Here is a 23,606-nt window from a genome sequence, read left to right on the forward strand (position 1 = left end):
AATTGCTGCTGACCAGGATCAGGAGGGCTAACGAGATTTAAAGCCGTTACTTCTTTTGAGCTGTGCCTCGTATGTACCAAGTAGCGTTGTAGCACAGAGCTATACATTTTAATTTTCACATCATCGGGAATGTCACGACGCTGTAAAATGTCGCTAATTTCACCATCAAGGCGTCGAATAACACTGTCGCGTATGTTATCTGTAGTACCGGGTCTTAGTTTGTCTAGCTCCTGTTTGGGGACTAGATACATTTTCGTTGCATGCTCCATTATCTTCCAGCGATCAGGCTTGTTATTATTGGAATTGCAAAAGCTAAAAGAGGGCCGATAAACCCACCGGCCTGTATTAGTAGGCGCTTCTTTTTCTTTATGGGCTGAGATCTGTCGCTCAGGGTTCTTATAGCTTTACGCCACTTCTTTAATATACCTTTTTGGCGCTCTTTCAGCAGAATCCTGCCTTTTAAGATATTTAAAGCAATCTCGCCTATGGCTGTAATTAAATCATTGCTTGCATCGCGCAAAATAGACTTTCTGACAGCGGGGGTTGCTTTCACTAGGGTTTTTAAGAGAGCCCAGTTACGCCGGAGCCTCTCAGACATCTTTACAGCACAACGCACACAGCGTAGAATGTCTGATACCGGGTAAAATTCACTTTTTAGAAGTGTTTTTCTTCTGAACATAGACAGCGGGCAACGCGGGTGGAAACAACCCAGTCCTTAAACGCAGATCCTCAGGAGTATTAGCTCTCAAATCTACAAGCAAATACCCGTAAGGCTCCCGCGTGGCATCCTCAAAAGCTTCTAGGAAAAAACGTGTTTTTCCGGGATACATCTGACGAGCTAGAGTTAAAATTTGTAATTTATCTCGGGGGTTATTAAAAGCACCATGTACTTTGTGTTTAAATTTATCGTACGGCTTTTCTTACCCTGACAAAATATGTTTTGCACCAGGTAGAAAATGCTGAGATTTCTGTGGTGCACATACTTGGTAAAGGCTTTTTCTATCTCACAATTCTCACTAGCATTCTCCATGAGATCATCAACAATCGCCAAATTCACCTTCTCCGGTGGGAATAATTCGTCATCTACGAATGTATTCGGCAGACCCTCCACAAATCTGGCGTGGGGAAAAGAGAGAGAGATTTCATCATATAGTTTTTGCCAACACGAATAAAACCATACAATATTATCAGGTTTCTGAGAAAAATTAGCTTCAATATTATATAGCAGCTGTTTTACAAAATAGCTCTTTCCAGAATTAGACGGGCCTGCTAGAATGCACGAGAACGGGTGTTGCAGACGCGTATCCATCACAATACTCGACTAATACCCAAAAGGTAATGTTGTGAAATCGTCTAATAGTCGCCGCTTTGTATAAACGCACTTTTGTGTTTTGCGTAATGGCCTTGTTTCAATATCCCAGTACTTTTTATTTCTCACAATGGACGCCTGCTGTACGACAATACGTTTCTGAGTTTCTGCGGCAGAATTGCGCGGGTAGTCCAGAACTAGATCTTTCAGACTGTTGAAATTAATAGATTGAGAGTTACCAACATTTAGTGTTATCCCCTTAACTTTTAAGACAGTTTTACCGGTGTTGAGTTTGTAGCCGTAAGTTTTGGGGCCCGCGGATACAAATTCTGTGATGTGTGTACCATCGGGTATTTCACTGGTCAGCTACCCCAGGTAATCGCCTAAAGGCGGTTGCCACTCACCATCTCTCTGTACAAAAATAACTGAGTCTGTGTCGTGATAAAGGCACCTCTCCTGCAGCCGGTCCAGCAGCGAATAGAGCTCTAACCGAGCATACGCTGTTGTAAAACACGCTATAAAAATGTTTGTGTTTTTGTTGAGTGTGTGGTGGCCTTTTGCATATTTCCAGTTAATGGTTGCGGTGTCATCATCAAGGAAATGTAACATCGAAATGTCATAGTAAGGCAGGAACAAATACTTAAAAAGCTCATCTGGATCCCTAACAATGCTGGTACATGATAGATTAGATCTCTGAGCAAACTTTCCCCATAAAGAATTTAAGAAAAGCTTGGAGATCTGTCGCTTAGCAGGGTTGACAGCTATATTTTCAGGCCGTAATTGGACACCTTCTTTTTCAAGAAAAGAGTCAATGTACTGCCGTTTCTTGGCGTCATCAGTGCACCAGCTAGGATAACCAGAGGCTTCCTGCTTATCCCTAAGATGTAATTTAATGTAAGGCGCAAACAGATCATCAGTGGTTTTAGGAAAATGCCATATTTCGTAGATGTGAGCGATCCGATACCCTTTTTCTATAGCCATCTCGAGCTCTATAGTGCACCAGGTGCCTGTCAGCGCCCGTTCTTCATCACTGTGGGCACAAATATCTGCCTGGGAATTTGCAGCGCATGTGTAGCAAAGGGGAAACATTAATTTTTTGTTGAGTTTTACCGGTAGAACTGGAAAAAATAAATCTCTCGGCGGGTAGACCTTGACTCTAGCAATGCCAAAGTATTTTTTAATGAATCCAAAATTGTCGTAGATGATGTCTGGATGGCCTACAGGGTATGTTTTAGTTTTGTTTACAAAGGGGTACAGACTGGTGAAATCGTAGTAGTGTAAAGTCTCCCCTTCTTCCAGATGGTGATAGAGCTTAATGGCGTTAGTTCGCCCGCCATAAAGCGCATCACGGGGGTCTAAAGGAACGGGGAATTCCATCTGGCGAAGAAATGTTTGAAGGTTAGAATCATTTTCAACCATTTCATTCCACTCATGTTCCCACATCAGTCTTACTGTGTACCCGCAACACTGTAAGTAACGCTTTTTAGCTAAAAAGGTGTAATATAACTGACCGTAGGACGTACTCGTGACCTTATTCCTGTCATTTTCATTATAGCACACGGGACAGCCGTGGTAAAAACACCCCTGAAATTCAAAGGCTATGTGCTGGCCGCTAACATAGGCATAGCCATCTAGAAAATACTTCCCGACCTGTTTTTCACCGCCTCTCAAAGCGTGCTGTATGTCGATGTTCTCAGAGTGGGCCACATACATGAGCCACTGTATAGCGCGTGTCGAGTAGCGCTTTTTTGCCTTGTGATAATTATCACCAGGTAAAATGGCGATTGTCTTTTTTGGAAGAAATTTAAAGCGGTACATTGTCATACACACCGAGGCCAGGGTGATGAGCTGAAAAGGATCAACACATCTGCTCACTACAATCCTTTGCTTTTGACGCTTACAGTATTTTTTAACATTTTTCTGCATCATCTGCATAATACGCTCTCTATAGATCTCGCAGGCGTGTCTCAAAATTTCAACATCTTGTTTGCAATAAGATTTTAGCTCGGCCTTGAAGTCAAAAGTTGTATTTACCTGTGTCTCATACCACTCCAGGAACTCTACCTTCTCACCAGGTGACATGTACTCCACCCCATAATATTTTACATCAGGTATGGGACCTACATAGTTTTGGTTTTCTCGGGTATTGAAAAAGTGTGGAAAATGCCCTTTGCCTCCTGAAAAGCCCATGGCCTGTGGTAATTTACTGAGTTTCATGGGGATAAAATTTAGAGAGTCTATGAACCTTATAGACAAATCGTGTAGCGACACACACAAGAGACGGCCACCTTGGGTTATCAACTGTACTTGTAGTTTTTCAGAAATCAGTTCCTTAACAATAAAGTATGAGTCGTATCTTCCACCATTGTGGGCAATAAATGTATGATCTGAAAATTTACCGCTTGTAAAGAACTGTACAAAGTCATGTGTACAGGTATCGCCCTCAAACTCCCAGGAGGGGTGGCCATACAGCGTTGTAGCATAAATGTAATTCGGGACGTGTGTGCCTGTCTCCTGCATACATTCAAAATCATAAAAGATATAACAATCTGACTCATCCTGTGCTACATACTTCCGCATGTAACAAAGATGGGCATCGAATTTATTTATATGTCTGCGACATACAGGACAGCGCAAACCATTACATTTATGCTCTGTTTCGCTATTTCTGGGGACAAAAAGGTTGCATTTATCACAAAATGTTTTAAGTCTGCAGAATGCTGGGTCGCCTAATCCCAATTGTTTGTGATAATCTAAGCACACGCTCGAGCGGCAATAAACTCTGCAAACAGGACATCTGGGCTGTTGGTCGGCACCGCTTTCTTCGCAATTCTCTCTCTGACAGGCTTTACAAAAATACTGGCAGGAGTGGTTGTTTTTGTGGTGAAACACTGAATTGCAGAGCTCACAAAAGTAATTAGCACCGATAAAACCCTTCATATTTTTGATACCGTAGTAGTGATTATCATGGAACAATATGAATACTGTTTTACCATTAGGTGTATTACCGCTCTGAAAGTAACGCCAATCGCCCTGACTATAGTACAGTACTTTAATGGTTACCCCCAAATATTTTTCAAATGCAGGGATGTCGCTAAAACTCACTAATTGATCATCAGGGATGCCCAGTGCTGCGTGTATGTTTTTAGAGCGGCTCAGTAAAACACCATCAGTGACATCCGTGTCGTCCATCAGGGCGCACACACTAGCAGCCAAACACAGATTTGTCGTGTAATTGTTAAAATCATACAGCCATTGTCTCTTTTGTTTAATGATCTGACTGCTCGCTATAGATTTCAAGCGCCTTTTTACACCACCGCGTCGATTTTTAATGATGGTGACGACTAGCTTTAGCGAATTGGATGATATGCATTCACTGTTACTTTGAAGTGCGCGGGCAACAGCATTTAAAAAAGATTCAGAATTAAAATCTTCACGGGTTTGTTTTGTAGTGAAAATAGGGTCTAAAGTATCGCCGGCATCAAACCTTAACTGTACAAAGTCGCCAGGTTCAATGTCCCTGATGATTCTATCCAGTAATGCCTGAATGCCCTCATGAACAATATTCAAGCCCTCTTCAAATGATCGTACACGCTCTAAATTTACAAATCTAAAATGATCTGTATGTATATGGCCGTTGAAATTGCGGAGGGCTCTTTCATGATGATGTATGTGTTGCAAAAATACTGTATGATCGGGGCTCCGCACATTACCAGCAGCGTCAGCGTCTGAGGCTTGTGAATTTTGTGTAGATGCATGTGCGGCATCTGCAGAGCTGCCTGGGCTATGTGAGTGCTGTTCTGACTCTTGTGACGACGTCTGTGGTGTCTGTAGAGGCACTGCAGTACACATGTCACCACGACGCCCCCTAGAGCATAGCGCCCGTCTAGCGCTGACCAACAATTTTAGAGCCCTCTTTATAACTCTAGCCCTATTATACCTGGGTAGTGTTAGTTTAGGCGGTTTATGCATGCCGTAGCCGACCATATCTAGTCATAATGGGGTCGCTGTAGTTGTTATCTCGCCATCCAGCAGCAGGCTCCGAAGTGCGTATAGTTCGGACTTATTAGCCTGTGTTGGGCTTTGTGTTGATAATAATTTTTCAAAAGTATCGCAAAAAAACATTATTTTGGGGAACCAGCGTTTGTAGCGTAAGTAGCGGACGAAGTGTTCCTGAAACACAAGCATTTCAACGGGGCCCCAGCTGCGGGATTCATGCGGCAGATCTATAGCTGGCGCATGAATCCGTGGCTTTTTACACACCTTAAGCTCTTTACACACCTTAACATCAGCCGGTCGCGACCTCTTTGACCGTTTCTTAACATTAACAGAGTTAGATACACAGACATGAGATATGTCACCCAAATTAGAGGGTCCTGAGGGTCCGACCCCAGAGGCATTAGCAGGCCCCGTTACACATGGCGCTGACGGTTGCATAGTGTGGGACATACGTATAATGAGCGGTTCTACGGATGGTTGCTTACCATCAGCGAGCTGATCAATCTCGCGATCATACTCTTCACGAGTCATCGTGGCTGTTGCACCCACGGCGCAGGATGCGGTTGGTGGCTCTGTAACATGTTTTGTTTTTCGCTTATGTTTTCGGGGTGCCTCGACCACTTCTGGATATAGTAGCGCGGGGTCATTCACACGGATTGTCGATGGCTGGCCGGTGCTTGAATGGGGTATTTCACGATGGTCCGACGGCACAGGGTTTCCTGCGTCCTGAACCACGCAGATCGGTGATAGCGGATGTGCTCTAACAGCTCCATTAGCCGTCTGTATCGCCGGCCACGCTGGTGCTGCGCCATTCTCGGTGATCTGTAGCGGCTGTAGAGGTGCTGGAGGTGTTTTTCTCATGACTTTGCGCTTAGCTGTAGGAAAGATTATACATGTGTCAGATATGTGCGAGACCGTCGCAGGCCGCTGCGCTTAGCTGCAGGAAGGATTATACATGTGTCAGATATGTGCGAGACCGTCGCAGGTCGCTGCGCTTAGCTGCATGAAAGATTATACATGTGTCAGATATGTGTGAGACCGTCGCAGGCCGCTGCGCTTAGCTGCAGGAAAGATTATACATGTGTCAGATATGTGTGTGCCATGGATCTCAATGGTGAAGCACGTGTATCATTGATTGTACAGAGACTGTGCATGTATACCAAAATATACACTTACGGGATAGCGATGTGTGGTGAATGATTGCCGTGGCGTCTTCTGTAGCTTCTGCGAGGCTCTCCATTAGCTCCGGTATATTCTCTTTTGTGAAAATTCTTCTAGGCTTCAGTTTACAAGCTATAAATAAAGATATAGGCCTTAGTAGAGGCGTGGTGGATTTTCTCAGAGCGGTTGTGCAAAAACTTTTCATACGATTACCTTTTCCTTTCCGGCACCCCGGTCCGAGCTGTTTTTTAGGTGCTCTAGAAACAGGACTGTTTCTCGGCGTGGGGGTCTGGTACATCAGTTCCTCAACAGGTAGCTGATTGTGTTCCGAGGTGGTTGGGTCTGGAAACATGTCGACATCTGTAAAGAATTAATATATATATATTTACACGTCTAAATACTTAAAAGCTATATACACACACACACACACATACACAGCAGTCACACAACGCACCTATGATGTCCTGAGTCAAAGCCCCCACAGCAGCGCCACACTCCAGAGTAGGCACGCTGAAGCCGTTTAAAAAATCATCGCTGTAGTTGCTGATAAATTCATCTACAGCATCGGGGGTGTTCCTGGTAAATTCATCTAGATTATCGGGGATGGTCCTGATTAATTCATCTTAAACAAGAAAGAATAAACAATATAAAGATAATATATAAAACAATCCTTACTTAGAATGGGCCACTAACAGATACATGTATATAAATCTTGAAACATACCGAATACCGAATCCGCAACTTGACTGGAAAAAGCCGAAAAATGTTGGGATTCCATCTAAAATAAATTATCTGTGTAAATTTTTTGCGCAATCTATATTAACCGCACACCACCACTCGTCAAGCTCATTTATATACACACCAAATAAAACTGCGGCCCGTGTATAAATATTCTTATACTAAGCAAATCATGGGTAATACGGCTAAGTCTTTCTATATTAATTATGCGCCACAAATATGATTTATGCGGTAAAACTATATTACACAGCCCCACTAAATATACCGCTACTGTATAAATATGACTATAAATATGTCTATGTTAAACAAAACACATGTAGTAAGTAAGCGCTGCATGCGCTAGTTAGGGCGTATTAACAGTTATTAACTACTGTATTACATAAATTATGTTATAATAGTTGCCCGCGGATAAGTCTTTCTATATTAATTATGTACCACAGAATATGTTTTATGCAGTAAAACTATATTAAACAACGATACTAAATATGCAGCTATCCTCCAGTATAACACTAACTTATTAAACAAATAACACCCTTAATTATGGTTTAGAGATGCATAGTTAAATATAATTAAGCATTTGCGAATAATAAGACAACTGGCATATATACTTACATTTAGAATAGCTCTGCTTTTTTTAGTCTAGTCGGACTTCTGGTGAATGTCTGATGTACTGTAGTGGGACAGTCAGCTGTATTTATCCTGAGTGTCAGAAATCAGCTCACCTGTTAACACCCAGAAACACACCCAGTTACGCCCATCACACGCCTTCTGTTAACACCCAGAACACAACCATACATGCAATTAATGCATGCATTAACTCACGCATGATATAGCCGGATTAAAACAGGAATTTTTATACAGCTGAATTTCTGAAAGAAGCAGGCTGTTGATTAACGAGCCACAATCATTTTAATCAATCATGACGTCTAAATCGTATGATGCCATATTAGAAAAACAATATTTTACAAGCCAGGCACCCGGATCATTCTCGGGTATTGACAAATTATTTAGATCTGCAAGAGCGCGCGGAATAAAGAAATCTGATGTTATTGCTTGGTTGAATAAGCAAGACACCTACACGCTACACAAGCCTGCTAGAAAACGCTTTTTGACAAATAAAATTTACGTCTCGGCCATTGATGCGCAGTGGCAGGCGGATCTCGTAAGTTTAATTGACTATTCAAGGGAAAATGATAATGTCAAATACATCCTGACGGTGATTGATGTTCTATCGAGATACGCATGGTGCGTGGCCTTGACAAACAAGACAGGCGCTAGTGTCGCCAGATCGTTCGAATTAATATTTCAAAATGATAAGCGCATACCGAAGAAACTGCAGACGGATCGCGGCAAAGAATTTATAAATTCATCACTCAAGCAACTATGTAATACGCACAATATTCATCACTTTTTTACAAACAATGATGTAAAAGCCGCTATGGTCGAGCGTTTTAATCGCACATTAAAAACCCGTATGTGGCGCTATCTTACGCATCATAATACCTTTAGGTATATTGATATTTTACCGGATTTACTGCATAGCTACAACCATACGTACCACTCAACGATCCGCTGTAGTCCCGCGTCTGTGTCAGAGAGAAATGTGATGCAAATCTGGCGCAATATTTACAGTTCTACTATTACTAATAAACCGATTAAACCGTCTTTAACGGTTGGCTCTCATGTGAGAATATCGCGCTATAAATCGCCCTTCTGTAAGGGCTATGAGAAGACATACAGCGAAGAGATTTTTTTAATTACCGCCGTCTCCAATAAATTTCATAAACCCCTTTATAAAATCAGTGATTTAGCCGGGGAGCCTGTAGAGGGGTCATTTTATAAGGAAGAGCTGCAAAAAATACCTATGGATGAGGATCGTGTCTACAGAGTAGAAAAAATTTTGAGAAAAAAACGTGTCAGGGGTGTGAGTCACTGCTTTGTCAAATGGCTGGGCTACCCCGAAAAATTCAATAGTTGGATCCCGGCCTCGGAGTTGACAGATATATAACCATGGAAGCGGGCTCATTTTTCGTGACATTACCCAGTAATTCGTCAATTAAAATCTACCCTGAAAACACAATATCTGAGTACAATACCAAGTTAGCGTGGGCCGTTCATCTTTCGGCAGATTATGAGGTGGCGTTAACGGAAATACAGTACCCCCATACGTGGAACACGTTTGATGCTTTTGAAGGGAGCTTCTACGCGGCTAAACACGGCGAACCGTTAGTACAGTATCACATAAAATCAGGATTTTACTCGTCCATTCCTAAGCTAGTTGGCGCGGTCAATGCCCGAATAGAAGCACTGTATTTATCTACGCCTGCCTACAGAATACGGTATGATGAGCTACGCCGCGAGGTGATCCTGACCGACCCATCCCCTATACAGTTTGCTCTGGGTACTAAGCTAAAATTTATTTTCGGACTGCAGACCGTCGATGACTCCCCCGTTGCTTTAATGCCGTGGAATCGCCGCTTTTACCCCGATTCAAAGGCTGGTTTTTATTCGCTTTTTGTATACACTGATATAATTCAACATCAACTTGTAGGTGACAGTTACGTTCAACTGCTACGAACCGTAGAAGTTAGCGGCGATGATAATGATATTGTCACGGTGCGCTACTCACGGCCCGATTACATACCGCTGTGCAAGCAACACTTTGACTCCATAAACATTACAGTCATGTCGGACCAGGGCACGCCGGTTAAATTCAGATACGGCAAGTGTATAGTGCGATTACATTTTAGACCTCGCCAGCATTGACACGATAAAATGTTGTCTCAAAGGGTGTATGGAGATCCTGCTGTTTATGCCCGCTACTATACTGCCCAGTCGGGGCACGGACTAGAGGGGTTCCGCGGGAGCGAGTACATGTATGGCTCTGGACTGGCAGGACTATTTAAAGGCTTATTTCGTCGCGCCGTGCCGCTTTTCAGAAAAGGCTTAGAATTAGTAAAACCACACGTTCAGACGGCTGCCCGGAACATCGCTGCAGATGCCGTGACATCAGCATCGACGGCCCTTATGAAAAGGATAAATACACCAACCCAGCAAGACGGCTCTGGGATAATCTATGTCGCTAAAAAAGCCCAAAAAAGAAAGCGGCGCGTTTGCCCTCCTTTACCGCCGATGCTCATGAATAAAACTACATCCAAGAGACGGCCCCGTCAGAAACGAGTAAGACGCTCTGCGGACGACATCTTCTAATCAGTTACCATGGCTTTCCTGCATGACGCTTCTGTAGAGTGCGCAAAATCTGAACTGGATATTTTTGCCGTACCACCGACTCAAACAAGTATCGAGAAATCTCTATTTGTAGAAGTACAGCCGGTTGCTGCTCTGTCAGACAATGGACCGTTGGAGTTTTACATATCTGGTAGCGGTGATTATTATTATGATCTGAACAACACGCTGCTGTACATAAGCTGTCGCATCGTGAAGCAGGATAATACGGCCATCGCCGATGGTGCGCGTGTGGCGCTCATAAACTACCCTCTAGCCACTCTTTTTAACCAGGTCGATATTACTCTGGGAGACCGACTTATCTCACAATCGGACAATCTCTACAGCTATAGAGCGTACATAGAGACCCTTTTAAATTACAGTTCACAGACGCTGGCATCACAATTTACAGCCGGTTTGTTCTATAAAGACACTGCGGGGCATCATAATGACAGGCGCCTGCGGGATTTATCAAAAGAGCCAGTGCCGCCTCTCGCTCAAAACCCATCGACCTTTTGGGACCCATTTTTGGGGATATATTTAACCAGCCAAAGTTAATATTGAACGGCCTTGACCTTAAGGTTAAGCTGTCAAGAAATAAGGATACTTTCTGCCTCATGTCCGCAGAAGCCGAGCCGCTGAAGGTGCAAATCTCGCAGGCGGCTCTCTATGTGAAAAGAGTGCAGGTATCACCGGCTGTCCGAATCGGCCACAGCCAGGCCCTCCTAGCCGCTACAGCCAAGTATGCTGTTGACCGAACATGCCTGAAAGTGTACAGCATCGCCGCAGGGACACGGATCACGAACCACGAGAACCTCTTCCTAGGACAGATACCAAAAACTGTTATATTGGGGTTTGTAGATAATGAGGGCTTCAGCGGTTCTTATACAAAAAACCCGTTGGACTTTCACCACTACCACGTCAACCACGCGGCATTATATCTGGATGGTCAGCAGATACCCGCGAGGCCTTATAATCCTAATTTTAATGCTGATTTAGCCATCAGAGAATATATGGCGCTTGCCCATATATCGGGCAAGCAAAAGGCTGATTGTGCCATGGCGATAGATCGTGAAGAATTTATGGCTGGCTTCACGCTATTTGCTTTTGATTTATCGCCTGATCAAGAGCCTGGAGGCCATTTCTCGCTCATTAAAACAGGTAATCTGCGTGCTGAAGTCCGCTTTGCAATAGCGACACCCCACACGATAAATATGATTGTCTTTGCAGTCAACCACACCATTCTGGAAATTAATAACAGGCGAGAGATCTTGTACGATTTTAATTAAGCAACGATGGACAGTCTGCAGCTTACAGTTGTAGCGCGGTCCGATAATTATACAGACTGCATATTCGCCGGTGTGTTTCCGTGTGATTTGCTTCCGGAAGAAAGAGTGACTCAGAGACCCGCGGCATATATTGTGAATACAGACCCGGCGAATCAAGCTGGTCGCCACTGGATATTAATCGTACTCTGCGACGATAAGACGGGCATATTTTTTGACAGTTACGGCTTCCGTGCGGATAATATTATCTTTCCACGCGCTTTTGTGACATTCCTGAACAAGAATTGTTATTCTTATTGTTATCAGAGCGCACAAATTCAAGATTTGTATAGCCGTGTATGCGGTCATTATTGCATATATGTATTATACCATTTAGCGCGAGGCTTTCCATTTAAGAAGGTTTTACAGCACTTCACGTCTGACTTGCAGAATAATGATCGAACCGTATCAGGTTTTGTGACATCAAGATTTTCAGACGCAGTCCTTTGTTCATCGTGTCGTTATCAGATTCCGCAAAGATGCATTTGTCAGCATTATGCTGTTAGTTAACTTAAAGTGTGTTTCCTTTTTTCTGTTTGTGTAAAGTGAGTGCGGTTAGCTTAAAATGTATTCTTTATTTCCAATTAGTTCTGACAATAAAACATTTTAATGAACATAACACGCTGTATGTAGTCGTGCAGATCCTAGGATATAATTATATACCATAACACCTCCAAGCAGCTGACCCGCAGATAACACCGCTGGCCCACAGATAACATCTACAGGCACAAATGTGTTATAAAACAAAGTTCTGCTTCACAAAGATCAGCAAACAGCATGAATTTGTACAAAAATATGACCCTCAGAAAACACAGATGACCCTCAGATAACACCTACATGCACAAAGATCACCAAAACAGCATTGCTTTGTACAAAAAAATATGACCCTCAGATAACACAGCTGACCCCAATTTAGTTAATGCGTAGTAGAGGTACAAATAACTTCTCAGATGCCATCTTCAGGACACAAAAAAAGAGAAAGCAAATATCAAACATTCTGCGTTATAAAAACCAATGCCTGGGCACATGACCCGCAATAACCTTCAGGTACAATACATGTACAAACAGAAAAGCTGCCTCTTCTGCTTGTGAAAATAAACATTTATTGGGTACCAGCAATTGACCTAGGTGTTATAAACCTCTGAACCGCAGCAGATTCTCTGTTTGTGAAAATAAACATTTAGTTAATGTTCACCATTTAGTACTAGTGTTCAGTAGAGACACATATAAACAGCTTTAAGTTCTGGACTATATGAATACACTGTGAATAAAACAAAGCTTACAGAATCAAACTCGGGGCTACGTATAAAATCTAATATAAAACAAATGAGAAAGGTGTTATAAACCACGTGTAAAATAAATACACGACTAGGCTATAATTATAAACATGTGTTATTCCACAAAATACGGGAATAATATCAAAACTACAACAAATTAAACTATATTAAACGATATCAAAAGGGGGAATCAAACAAGGAGGGCCAGCTGGATACCAGCCGTCAGACAAGGGGAGGGGAGGGGTTACACACTTTTATACACTTTGATAGGGGGCGGGGCACCTGTCAGATTGAGTTTGACGAATAATCTGAATTATACACTACTACCCTTCTTCATCAATTCTTGATGTGTGATTTTGTAATATAAAGAATTACATATTTTATTTAAGCAAGCAGTAGAATTCTCTTCTTTGCCAGTCCATGCGATTTGATTTTTTTGCACATCAGATTGCCAATAAAAAGGTTGTCAGTTATAGAACTGAAGCTTCAGAATGTTTGCAAGTCATGCTTTTGCATTGCAAGAGCAGTTGTTGGTTTGTTGGTGATGGGACATTACGTTAAGAGTGTGATTTCAAACTAAAAATGAAATGACTTGTGTTGTTAAAGGGAACCTGTCACCTGAATTTGGCGGGACTGGTTTTGGGTCATATGGGCGGAGTTTTCGGGTGTTTGATTCACCCTTTCCTTACCCGCTGGCTGCATGCTGGCTGCAATATTGGATTGAAGTTCATTCTCTGTCCTCCATAGTACACACCTGCACAAGGCAAGATTGCTTTGCACAGGCGTGTACTATGGAGGACAGAGAATGAACTTCAATCCAATATTGCAGCCAGCATGCAGCCAGCGGGTAAGGAAAGGGTGAGTCAAACACCTGAAAACTCCGCCCATATGACCCAAAACCAGTCCCGCCAAATTCAGGTGACAGAGTCCCTTTAATGCAACTGAATGGCTATTGCACTGTTCGAAATAGAGATCAAAAGATGGGGCAAAGTTTCGCTGGCTTCATAGCTCAGTGGTTAGAGCACTGGTCTTGTAAACCAGGGGTCGTGAGTTCAATTCTCACTGGAGCCTTTGTGTTATTTTGAAACTGAATAGTTTGATACTTGAGCTTATCTATAAAAAAAATACCTGCTAAGGTGAAGGTTTATTATACTGAGAAAAAAATGTTCAGACTTAGTAATTACATTACTTGGAGAGTTTTCATCCATTTCAGGTTTTCAAAAAAACGTTGTGGCAAAGAAAAAAAATACTTGTTGCTTCTGTGAAGCCGATTCTGAGGAAAACTACTCCAAACTAGGCACATTCAAAACAAAAATCTGCAAAAAAAGGCCTTAAGAGTGAAAATCTCATTGCAAACTCTGCAAAAAATCCCCAGGAAACACATCATGAACATAAAAACTCTTCCCAGAAGTACCTAATAAAGTGGTGTTTTCCTCAGTGGTTTCTGCTTGCAAAACTCATTGTTTTTAAATGCCTTAATAAAATTCCATCTGCAAATAACCTAAAGATTCACACTGAGGTTTTTTTAGGAACTTTTGATCAAAACTTTTCCAAACACCATTAGGAGTTCAAAAAACACAAGTTTTGTTTGAAGTGTTGGACTGCGCACACACTCAGTTTTTTAATGAATTTTTGGAACAGGAACTGGTATGTGCATATGACGGCTTTTAAACTCAGGACAACTTGATGAGTTTTTCACGCAGAAGACTTTTCAAGAAATTTAGGACATTTCTTCCCCTGAATCGTCTTTTGTGTCATCTTTTTGGTTGTTTCCTGGACAATTTTGAGACAGCTTTTTTGAAAGGTTTTCCCATTGTTTCGGTGAAGTCTTTTTTTCTGGTAGCATTTTTCACTCCATTTAAACATGAAGAAACAGTTAGCTCTTTTAAGCCAAATCAATGGCAAAACACTCAAAAAAAAAGTCTTGTTGCAAGTCCAGGCATGTATTAAGCTTTTCCACTGATTTGTATTGTAAAATACACAGCATGCTCCTGGTGGAAAACGCTAAAAGAATGGACATGTGACTTCTTTTAACCGCTTGGCATTTTTAGAAACCTGAAGTGGTCAAAAGACATTTAAAAACCTCAACATAGACAGAGCAAGTCAGTTTTACATAGAATTTCTTATGTTCATTCTTTTGAGCAATGTTTGATAGGGTTTTCAGAAGTACCTAATAAAGTGGTGTTTTCCTAAGTGGTTTCTGCTTGCAAAACTCATTGTTTTTAAATGCCTTAATAAAATTCCATCTGCAAATAACCTAAAGATTCACACTGAGGTTTTTTCAGGAACTTTTGATCAAAACTTTTCCAAACACCACTAGGGGTTAAAAAAACACAAGTTTTGTTTAAAGTGTTGGACTGCGCAAACACTCAGTTTTTTAATGAATTTTTGGAACAGGAACTGGTATGTGCATATGACGGCTTTTAAACTCAGGACAAATTGATGAGTTTTTCACGCAGAAGACTTTTCAAGAAATTTAGGACATTTCGGGGGCGTGGCCTGAGCTCTGGCGATGTAGGAGGTAAGAGCTCTGAGCTCCCACTAAAGAACCCAAAAAGCGACAAAAAAAATCCATCCACAAGAGGCATTTATTTATAATTTTTATTGAGTTATTATCCCTCTACAACAGAATTGGAACATTTTACTGTCAAAAAATGCTTTCAATCAAGAATTTTTACTTCATAGAATGTAGGAGATAAAACCGGAGACAACATTTTGAAAAGCGGAGGGATACCTTTACCTATTTTTTTTTTCTCACACCAGAATTCAACTTTAAGGTCAGTGCTTGCATTTTCCACCTAAGAGCCAATTGGACAGTTATCCCTGGTCATTTGGGTGCCCATATTGCTGAGATTTCTTTTTATTTGGGTCTCTTGTGCACTGAAACAGCATTCTTCCCTATGGTGTAAAGGCGGAGGGATACCCACTTCATATATTTTTTGACTGTAGGATATAATTAAATTGATGACCAGTGCACCTAGTTTTCACTCAGTAGACAACTTAGATTTATCATTCTGTCATTTTGACACATATATCTGAAAGATTAGAGGTGGCACAACCGAGATTTACCAGTAAAACCCGGCTGGAATACTGCACAGCTTAACAGCATTCTCACCTGAGGTAGAAAGTAGTTCCGGCAGCTCCATTTGACTTACTGCGACAAGCTCCTGCTTCAGCAAGATTATAGATCCAGGAGCGCTTCAGGTACCTGCTTCCACGCCGACCATCAATACAGATACATTGCTTATCTAAGATCAAAGGGGCTGAATTGTCTGAAGACAGAACACCGAAGGAGACTGCAATTTTGGAACACCAGAAAGGAGGAGGAAAGGTTTTTTTTGTTTTTTTTTTAAAAAGCACCCATCATTGTAGGATCCTGTTTCCCTATCAACTAGATAAGAATCTCAAGGTGAAGACATTTTGAAACAATAAAGGCGACTCTGGTTGCCTGGGTGGTGTCTTGGGATTCAGTCCCATAAGGAATTGACGGCTTTCAGAGAACTTTAAAGGTTACTTGTACCTAGAATGCAAAGGGAGAGGATATAGGGTTTGTATATAGACCATCTCATAAATAGTGCCTTATAAGTTTATACCTTATAGTTCCTATTTCATTTTGGTTAGTGACATCTAAGCCCCATATATATTTAATTAGGGGACTTATAAGTGTCCTATGATACATAATATTAATTAACTGCAGCTCAGAGCCTTGTTCTTTTAATATATAACAATCTGGTCAGAGACTTTACTCCCCTTATCTTCTAATCCTACTGTCATCCATAGGCTCAGCTCTGTTACTCTCAGTTTGTTTGGGCAAATTTGAGGAATAGGAATCATTGTATTCTTTTCTTCATCCTGATCAAGGAATCAAGAATCTTCCTCCCATTGTACGTAAGGGTACCGTCACACTATACGATTTACCTACGATCACGACCAGCGATATGACCTGGCCGTGATCGTAGGTAAATCGTAGTGTGGTTGCTGGGGAGCTGTCACACAGACAGCTCTCCAGCAACCAACGATACCGAAGTCCCTGGGTAACCAGGGTAAACATCGGGTAACTAAGCGCAGGACCGTGCTTAGTTACCCGATGTTTACCCTGGTTACAAGCGTTAAACTAAAAAAAAACAAACAGCACATACTTACATCTGGTTTCCGTCACGTCCCTTGCCGTCTCTGCTTCCCGCACTGTGACTGCCGGCCGTAAAGTGAAAGTGAAAGCACAGCCACTGTGCTCTGCTTTCACTTTACGGCCGGCAGTCACAGTGCGGGAAGCAGAGACTGCAAGGGACGTGACGGACACCAGATTTAAGTATGTGCTGTTTTTTTTTTTTAGTTTAACGCTTGTAACCAGGGTAAACATCGGGTAACTAAGCGCGGTCCTGCGCTTAGTTACCCGATGTTTACTCTGGTTACAAGAGAACGCATCGCTGGATCGCATCGCTAGATCGCTAGATCGGTGTCACACACACCGATCTAGCGATGACAGAGGGAGATCCAGCGATGAAAGAAAGTTCTAAACGATCTGCTACGACGTACGATTCTCAGCAGGATCCCTGATCGCTGCTGCGTGTCAGACACAGCGATATCGTAACGATATCGCTGGAACGTCACGAATCGTACCGTCATAGCGATCGAAATGTTATAGTGTGACGGTACCCTTACACAGGCTGTTTATTTAATCTTTAACCTCTTTCTTGGCTGGATATAAATCTCATTACGCTGCCACATCAAAGATTCTAGATCTAAAAGGTACATTATCCTATTTACTCTTTACAAAACTTGTGAGGCCTATGAGGTAATTATCTGCCTACTTTAACTTGTAAGCTTCGCATGCTGAACCTTTGTGTGTAGTATCTTGTGTTTCAGGTTACCAACTTTATTTGTTTGACTGACAGCTATTCTTTTATCAATATATTGTATCATATAGCAATATTTACATGCAATTACCTGTATATTGAGTTCCAAGGGCTATATACTATAATTAATTGTATCATACTATTATATCTATCCAAGTGTCAATAAATGAGACCGACCAAAATGCAGACAGGAACAGGGAAAACAAAAAATAAATCCCAAACAAGTAGACAATCTCTACAAAGGGCTCACTCTAAATCTTATGAAGATTTCTTTAACTCACCTAGTCCTACTAGATCAAGGTCCCCTGTTAAGTCAGGGGAACCAAGTTCTACATTTATTAAACAATCCTCATTCCTAACATACAGTAAAGCTACAAGGGAAGGGACTACACGAAAAAATTCAACATCCAAATTGCCAATAAGCATGTCATCCCGTAAAGGAGACCCCAATGGAGTGTCCAAACTTCCAATTCTAAATACCATCTCACCTAATGAAATGGATACTTCTAGATCATTTAAAAGAAAAGGTCCTAGTGACCATGGGAGTAAAAATGACCCTTCCACTGAAGATTTGGACAATCAGTCTGATGACTATTCACCGAACAATAGCCCAGACAGACAGAGAGTTAAAACAGATCACATAGAGGTGCCACCAATAGCAGAGATCCCACCTCCTTTAATTAACCTGGATGAATTTCTTAGTTCTAACAAGCCTGCCACTGAAGGTTTCTTGGCTAGCCTTTTTAGGTCATTTAATGAATCTATGAGGATAGGATTTGAATTACAGAGCAAAACCCTGCAGGAAACTTGCAACAATTTCATTCAAAGATTCGAGAAGAATGAAAAAAGATTAACTCTTGTTGAAAAAGACACCATTTACCTATCCAAACAGAATTCTAATCTTCAAGCTGAGATCCTTACCCTCAAAAATAAGTTAACAGACCTCGAAGATCGTAGTCGAAGAAATAACTTAAAGATAAGAGGCATTCCTGAATCCGTCCCGCAAGGTGATCTCTCAAAATACACTAAAAATCTATTCAAACAACTGGTCCCCAATCTCTCTGACTTACAACTGAACATTGACCGTATCCATCGCCTGCCACGTCCTAAGGGGATACCCCAAGACAAGCCCAGGGATACTATCCTTAGAGTACATTTCTTCGATACAAAAGAAAAGATTTTGAAAGGCATCAAGGAAAAAGGCTCCTTCCCTGACCCGTATAGGAACATAAAATTGTTCTCAGACTTCTCCAAAGCGATGATGGATGCGCGTAGATCCTTTAAAGACATAACAGCTAAACTTAGAGACTTCAAAGTGCCCTATAGATGGGGCTTCCCAACAAAACTCTTAGTGTGGTACAACAGCAAAAATTATCCGATCGATACCCCTCAAGAAGGCTTGAGATTTATTAAATTCCTCATGGAAGAACCTGCCTTTAAAGATAAACATTAGAAAATATAGGTTTTATTATTTTCATAATTTCATTCTTTCATAAGACCTCTAACTCTGAGGTGTCTTTGTGGGCCTCAGCCACAAGTCTTGTATACCCCACACTTAGGTGAGACTCAATAAATTTGGAGTCCTCCAGGAGAACCCCTAAGTTAGTTCTTGTGTATTTTGGCTAGTTTTAGATAGGCCAACCACCAGTTTTGTTGTATTTATCTTTATCGCTCAGTTTTGTTTCATTCATAATTAATAATGAAAATCCTTTCTTATAATGTTAGAGGCATCAACAGCCCTAATAAAAGATTTACCATTTGGAAAGAGATTATTCGTTCTTGTGCCAATATTGTATGTCTGCAGGAGATGAAATTAGCAAAAGACAATCATCCAACTTTTCAGCACAAAAAAATTTCCACATATCTTTAACCCCTTCCCGACCTTTGACGCCACGTAGGCGTCATGAAAGTCGGTGCCAATCCGACCCATGACGCCTATGCGGCGTCATGGAAAGATCGCGTCCCTGCAGATCGGGTGAAAGGGTTAACTCCCATTTCACCCGATCTGCAGGGACAGGGGGAGTGGTAGTTTAGCCCAGGGGGGGTGGCTTCACCCCCTCGTGGCTACGATCGCTCTGATTGGCTGTTGAAAGTGAAACTGCCAATCAGAGCGATTTGTAATATTTCACCCATTATAACGGGTGAAATATTACAATCCAGCCATGGCCGATGCTGAAATATCATCGGCCATGGCTGGAAATACTAGTGTTCCCCCACCCCACCCCTCCGATCGCCCCCCCACCCCCCCGATCTGGCCGGTACACTGCTCCGGCTCCCCTCCGCCCTGTGCTCCGCTCCCCCCCGTGCTCGTGTCCGCTCCCCCCGTGCTCCAATCACCCCCCCGTGCTCCAATCACCCCCCCTGCACTCCGATCCACCCCCCCCCGTGCTCCGTTCCACCCCCCCGTGCTCCATTCCAGCCCCCCCGTGCTCCGTTCCACGCCCCCCGCGCTCCGTTCCACCCCTCCCGCGCTCCGATTCCCCCCCCCGTGCTCCGATCCCCCCCCCCGTGCTCCGATCCCCCCCCCCCGTGGTCCCCCCCCACCCTATCATACTTACCGATCCAGCCGTGGTCCCGTCCGTCTTCTCCCGGGCGCCGCCATCTTCCAAAATGGCGGGCGCATGTGCAGTGCGCCCGCCGAATCTGCCGGCCGGCAGATTCGTTCCAAAGTGCATTTTGATCACTGAGATATAATCTATCTCAGTGATCAAAATAAAAAAAATAATAAATGACCCCCCCCCTTTGTCACCCCCATAGGTAGGGACAATAAAAAAATAAAGAAATTTTTTTTTTTCCACTAATGTTAGAATAGGGTTAGGGTTAGGGGTAGGGTTAGGGTTAGGGGTAGGGTTAGGGGTAGGGTTAGGGGTAGGGGTAGGGGTAGGGGTAGGGGTAGGGTTAGGGGTAGGGTTAGGGTTAGGGCTAGGGTTAGGGGTAGGGTTAGGGGTAGGGTTAGGGTTAGGAATGTGCACACGTATTCTGGTCCTCTGCGGATTTTTCCGCTGCGGATTTGATAAATCCGCAGTGCTAAACCGCTGCGGATTTATGGTGGATTTACCGCGTTTTTTTCTGCGCATTTCACTGCGGTTTTACAATTGCGATTTTCTATTGGAGCAGTTGTAAAACCGCTGCGGAATCCGCACAAAGAAGTGACATGCTGCGGAATGTAAACCGCTGCGTTTCCGTGCAGTTTTTCCGCAGCATGTGTACAGCGATTTTTGTTTCCCATAGGTTTACATTGAACTGTACACTCATGGGAAACTGCTGCGGATCCGCAGCGTTTTCCGCAGCGTGTGCACATACCTTTAGAATTAGGCTATGTGCACACGGTGCGGATTTGGCTGCGGATTCGCAGCAGTGTTCCATCAGGTTTACAGTACCATGTAAACATATGAAAAACCAAATCCGCTGTGCCCGTGATGCGGAAAATACCGCGCGGGAACGCTGCGTTGTATTTTCCGCAGCATGTGAATTCTTTGTGCGGATTCCGCAGCGTTTTACACCTGTTCCTCAATAGGAATCCGCAGGTGAAATCCGCACAAAAAACACTGGAAATCCGCGGAAAATCCGCAGGTAAAACACAGTGCCTTTTACCCGCAGATTTTTCAAAAATGGTGCGGAAATATCTCACACGAATCCGCAACGTGGGCACATAGCCTTAGGGTTAGGGTTGGAATTAGTGTTGTGGTTAGGGGTGTGTTGGGGTTAGGGTTGTGATTAGGGTTATGGCTACAGTTGGGATTAGGGTTAGGGGTGTGTTGGGGTTAGTGTTGGAGGTAGAATTGAGGGGTTACCACTGTTTAGGCACATCAGGGGTCTCCAAACGCAACATGGCGCCACCATTGATTCCAGCCAATCTCGTATTCAAAAAGTCAAATGGTGCTCCCTCACTTCCGAGCCCTGACGTGTGCCCAAACAGTGGTTTACCCCCACATATGGGGTACCAGCATACTCAGGACAAACTGCGCAACAATTACTGGGGTCCAATTTCTCCTGTTACCCTTGTGAATCTAAAAAAATGCTTGCTAAAACATAATTTTTGAGGAAAGAAAAATGATTTTTTATTTTCACGGATCTGTGTTGTAAACGTCTGTGAAGCACTTGGGGGTTCAAAGTGCTCACCACATATCTAGATAAGTTCCTTGGGGGGTCTAGTTTCTAAAATGGGGTCACTTGTGGGGGGTTTCTACTGTTTAGGCACACCAGGGGCTCTGCAAACGCAACGTGACACCCGCAGACCATTCCATCAAAGTCTGCATTTCAAAAGTCACTACTTCCCTTCTGAGCCCCGACGTGTGCCCAAACAGTGGTTTACCCCCACATATGGGGTATCAGCGTACTCAGGAGAAACTGGACAACAACTTTTGGGGTCCAATTTCTCCTGTAACCCTTGGGAAAATAAAAAATTCTGGGCTAAATAATTATTTTTGAGGAAAGAAAACGTATTTATTATTTTCACGGCTCTGCATTATAAACTTCTATGAAGCACTTGGGGGTTCAAAGTGCTCACCACACATCTAGATAAGTTCCTTTCAGGGTCTAGTTTCCAAAATGGGGTCACTTGTGGGGGGTTTCTACTGTTTAGGCACATCAGGGGCTCTGCAAACGCAACGTGACGCCCGCAGAGCATTCCATCAAAGTCTGCATTTCAAAACGTCACTACTTCAATTCCAAGCCCCGGCATGTGCCCAAACAGTAGTTTACCCCCACATATGGGGTATCACCGTACTCAGGAGAAACTGGACAACAAATATTGGGGTCAAATTTCTCCTGTTACCCTTGGGAAAAATAAAAAACTCTGGGCTAAATAATTATTTTTGAGGAAAGAAAACGTATTTATTATTTTCACGGCTCTGCATTATAAACTTCTATGAAGCACTTGGGGGTTCAAAGTGCTCACCACACATCTAGATAAGTTCCTTTGGGGGTCTAGTTTCCAAAATGGGGTCACTTGTGGGGGGTTTCTACTGTTAAGCCACATCAGGGGCTCTGCAAACGCAACGTGACGCCCACAGAGCATTCCATCAAAGTCTGCATTTCAAAACGTCACTACTTCACTTCCGAGCCCCGGCATGTGCCCAAACAGTGATTTACCCCCACATATGGGGTATCAGCGTACTCAGGAGAAACTGGACAACAACTTTTGGGGTCAAATTTCTCCTGTTACCCTTGGGAAAATAAAAAATTGCAGGCTAAAAGATCATTTTTGAGAAAATAATTTTTTTTTTTTTTTTCATGGCTCTGCGTTATAAACTTCTGTGAAGCACTTGGGGGTTCAAAGTCCTCACCACACATCTAGATTAGTTCCTTTGGGGGTCTAGTTTCTAAAATGGTGTCATTTCTGGGGGATCTCCAATGTTTAGGCACACAGGGGCTCTCCAAACGTGACATGGTGTCCGCTAATGATTGGAGCTAATTTTCCATTTAAAAAGCCAAATGGCGTGCCATCCCTTCCGAGCCCTGCCGTGCGCCCAAACAGTGGTTTACCCCCACATATGGGGTATCAGTGTACTCAGGACAAACTGGACAACAATATTTGGGGTCCAATTTCTCCTATTATCCTTGGCAAAATAGGAAATTCCAGGCTAAAAAATCATTTTTGAGGAAAGAAAAATTATTTTTTATTTTCATGGCTCTGCGTTATAAACTTCTGTGAAGCACCTGGGGGTTTAAAGTGCTCAATATGCATCTAGATAAGTTCCTTGGGGGGTCTAGT

At 42.8% G+C, this 23,606-nt stretch overlaps 1 protein-coding gene, 1 long non-coding RNA gene and 1 other non-coding gene across 3 annotated transcripts in view; 1 reads left to right on the forward strand and 2 right to left on the reverse strand.

Annotated features, from left to right (window-relative positions):
• Positions 1-6,800, reverse strand: part of LOC138670988 (uncharacterized) — a 42,706-nt gene extending 35,906 nt beyond the window's left edge. Inside the window, exons 1-3 of the mRNA XM_069758852.1 lie at positions 6,683-6,800; positions 6,485-6,601; positions 5,470-6,183 (exon numbers count right to left, since the gene is read on the reverse strand). Of these exons, the coding sequence (XP_069614953.1) occupies positions 5,470-6,183; positions 6,485-6,601; positions 6,683-6,767 (916 nt within the window). The 5' untranslated portion in view covers positions 6,768-6,800. The remainder of the gene's footprint in view (positions 1-5,469; positions 6,184-6,484; positions 6,602-6,682) is intronic.
• A 138-nt stretch (positions 6,801-6,938) lies between these two features.
• Positions 6,939-7,889, reverse strand: LOC138657854 (uncharacterized). The gene is made up of 3 exons (XR_011317224.1): positions 7,820-7,889; positions 7,193-7,247; positions 6,939-7,091 (listed from the first exon to the last, which is right to left on the reverse strand). It is a non-coding gene; the product is annotated as an uncharacterized lncRNA (long non-coding RNA).
• A 6,143-nt stretch (positions 7,890-14,032) lies between these two features.
• On the forward strand, positions 14,033-14,105 carry TRNAT-UGU (transfer RNA threonine (anticodon UGU)). Its single transcript has one exon. It is a non-coding gene; the product is annotated as a tRNA-Thr (tRNA).
• Positions 14,106-23,606: the final 9,501 nt, after the last annotated feature.

Source organism: Ranitomeya imitator, chromosome 1 (genome assembly GCF_032444005.1).
Source record: "Ranitomeya imitator isolate aRanImi1 chromosome 1, aRanImi1.pri, whole genome shotgun sequence".
Classification (NCBI taxonomy): domain Eukaryota; kingdom Metazoa; phylum Chordata; class Amphibia; order Anura; family Dendrobatidae; genus Ranitomeya; species Ranitomeya imitator.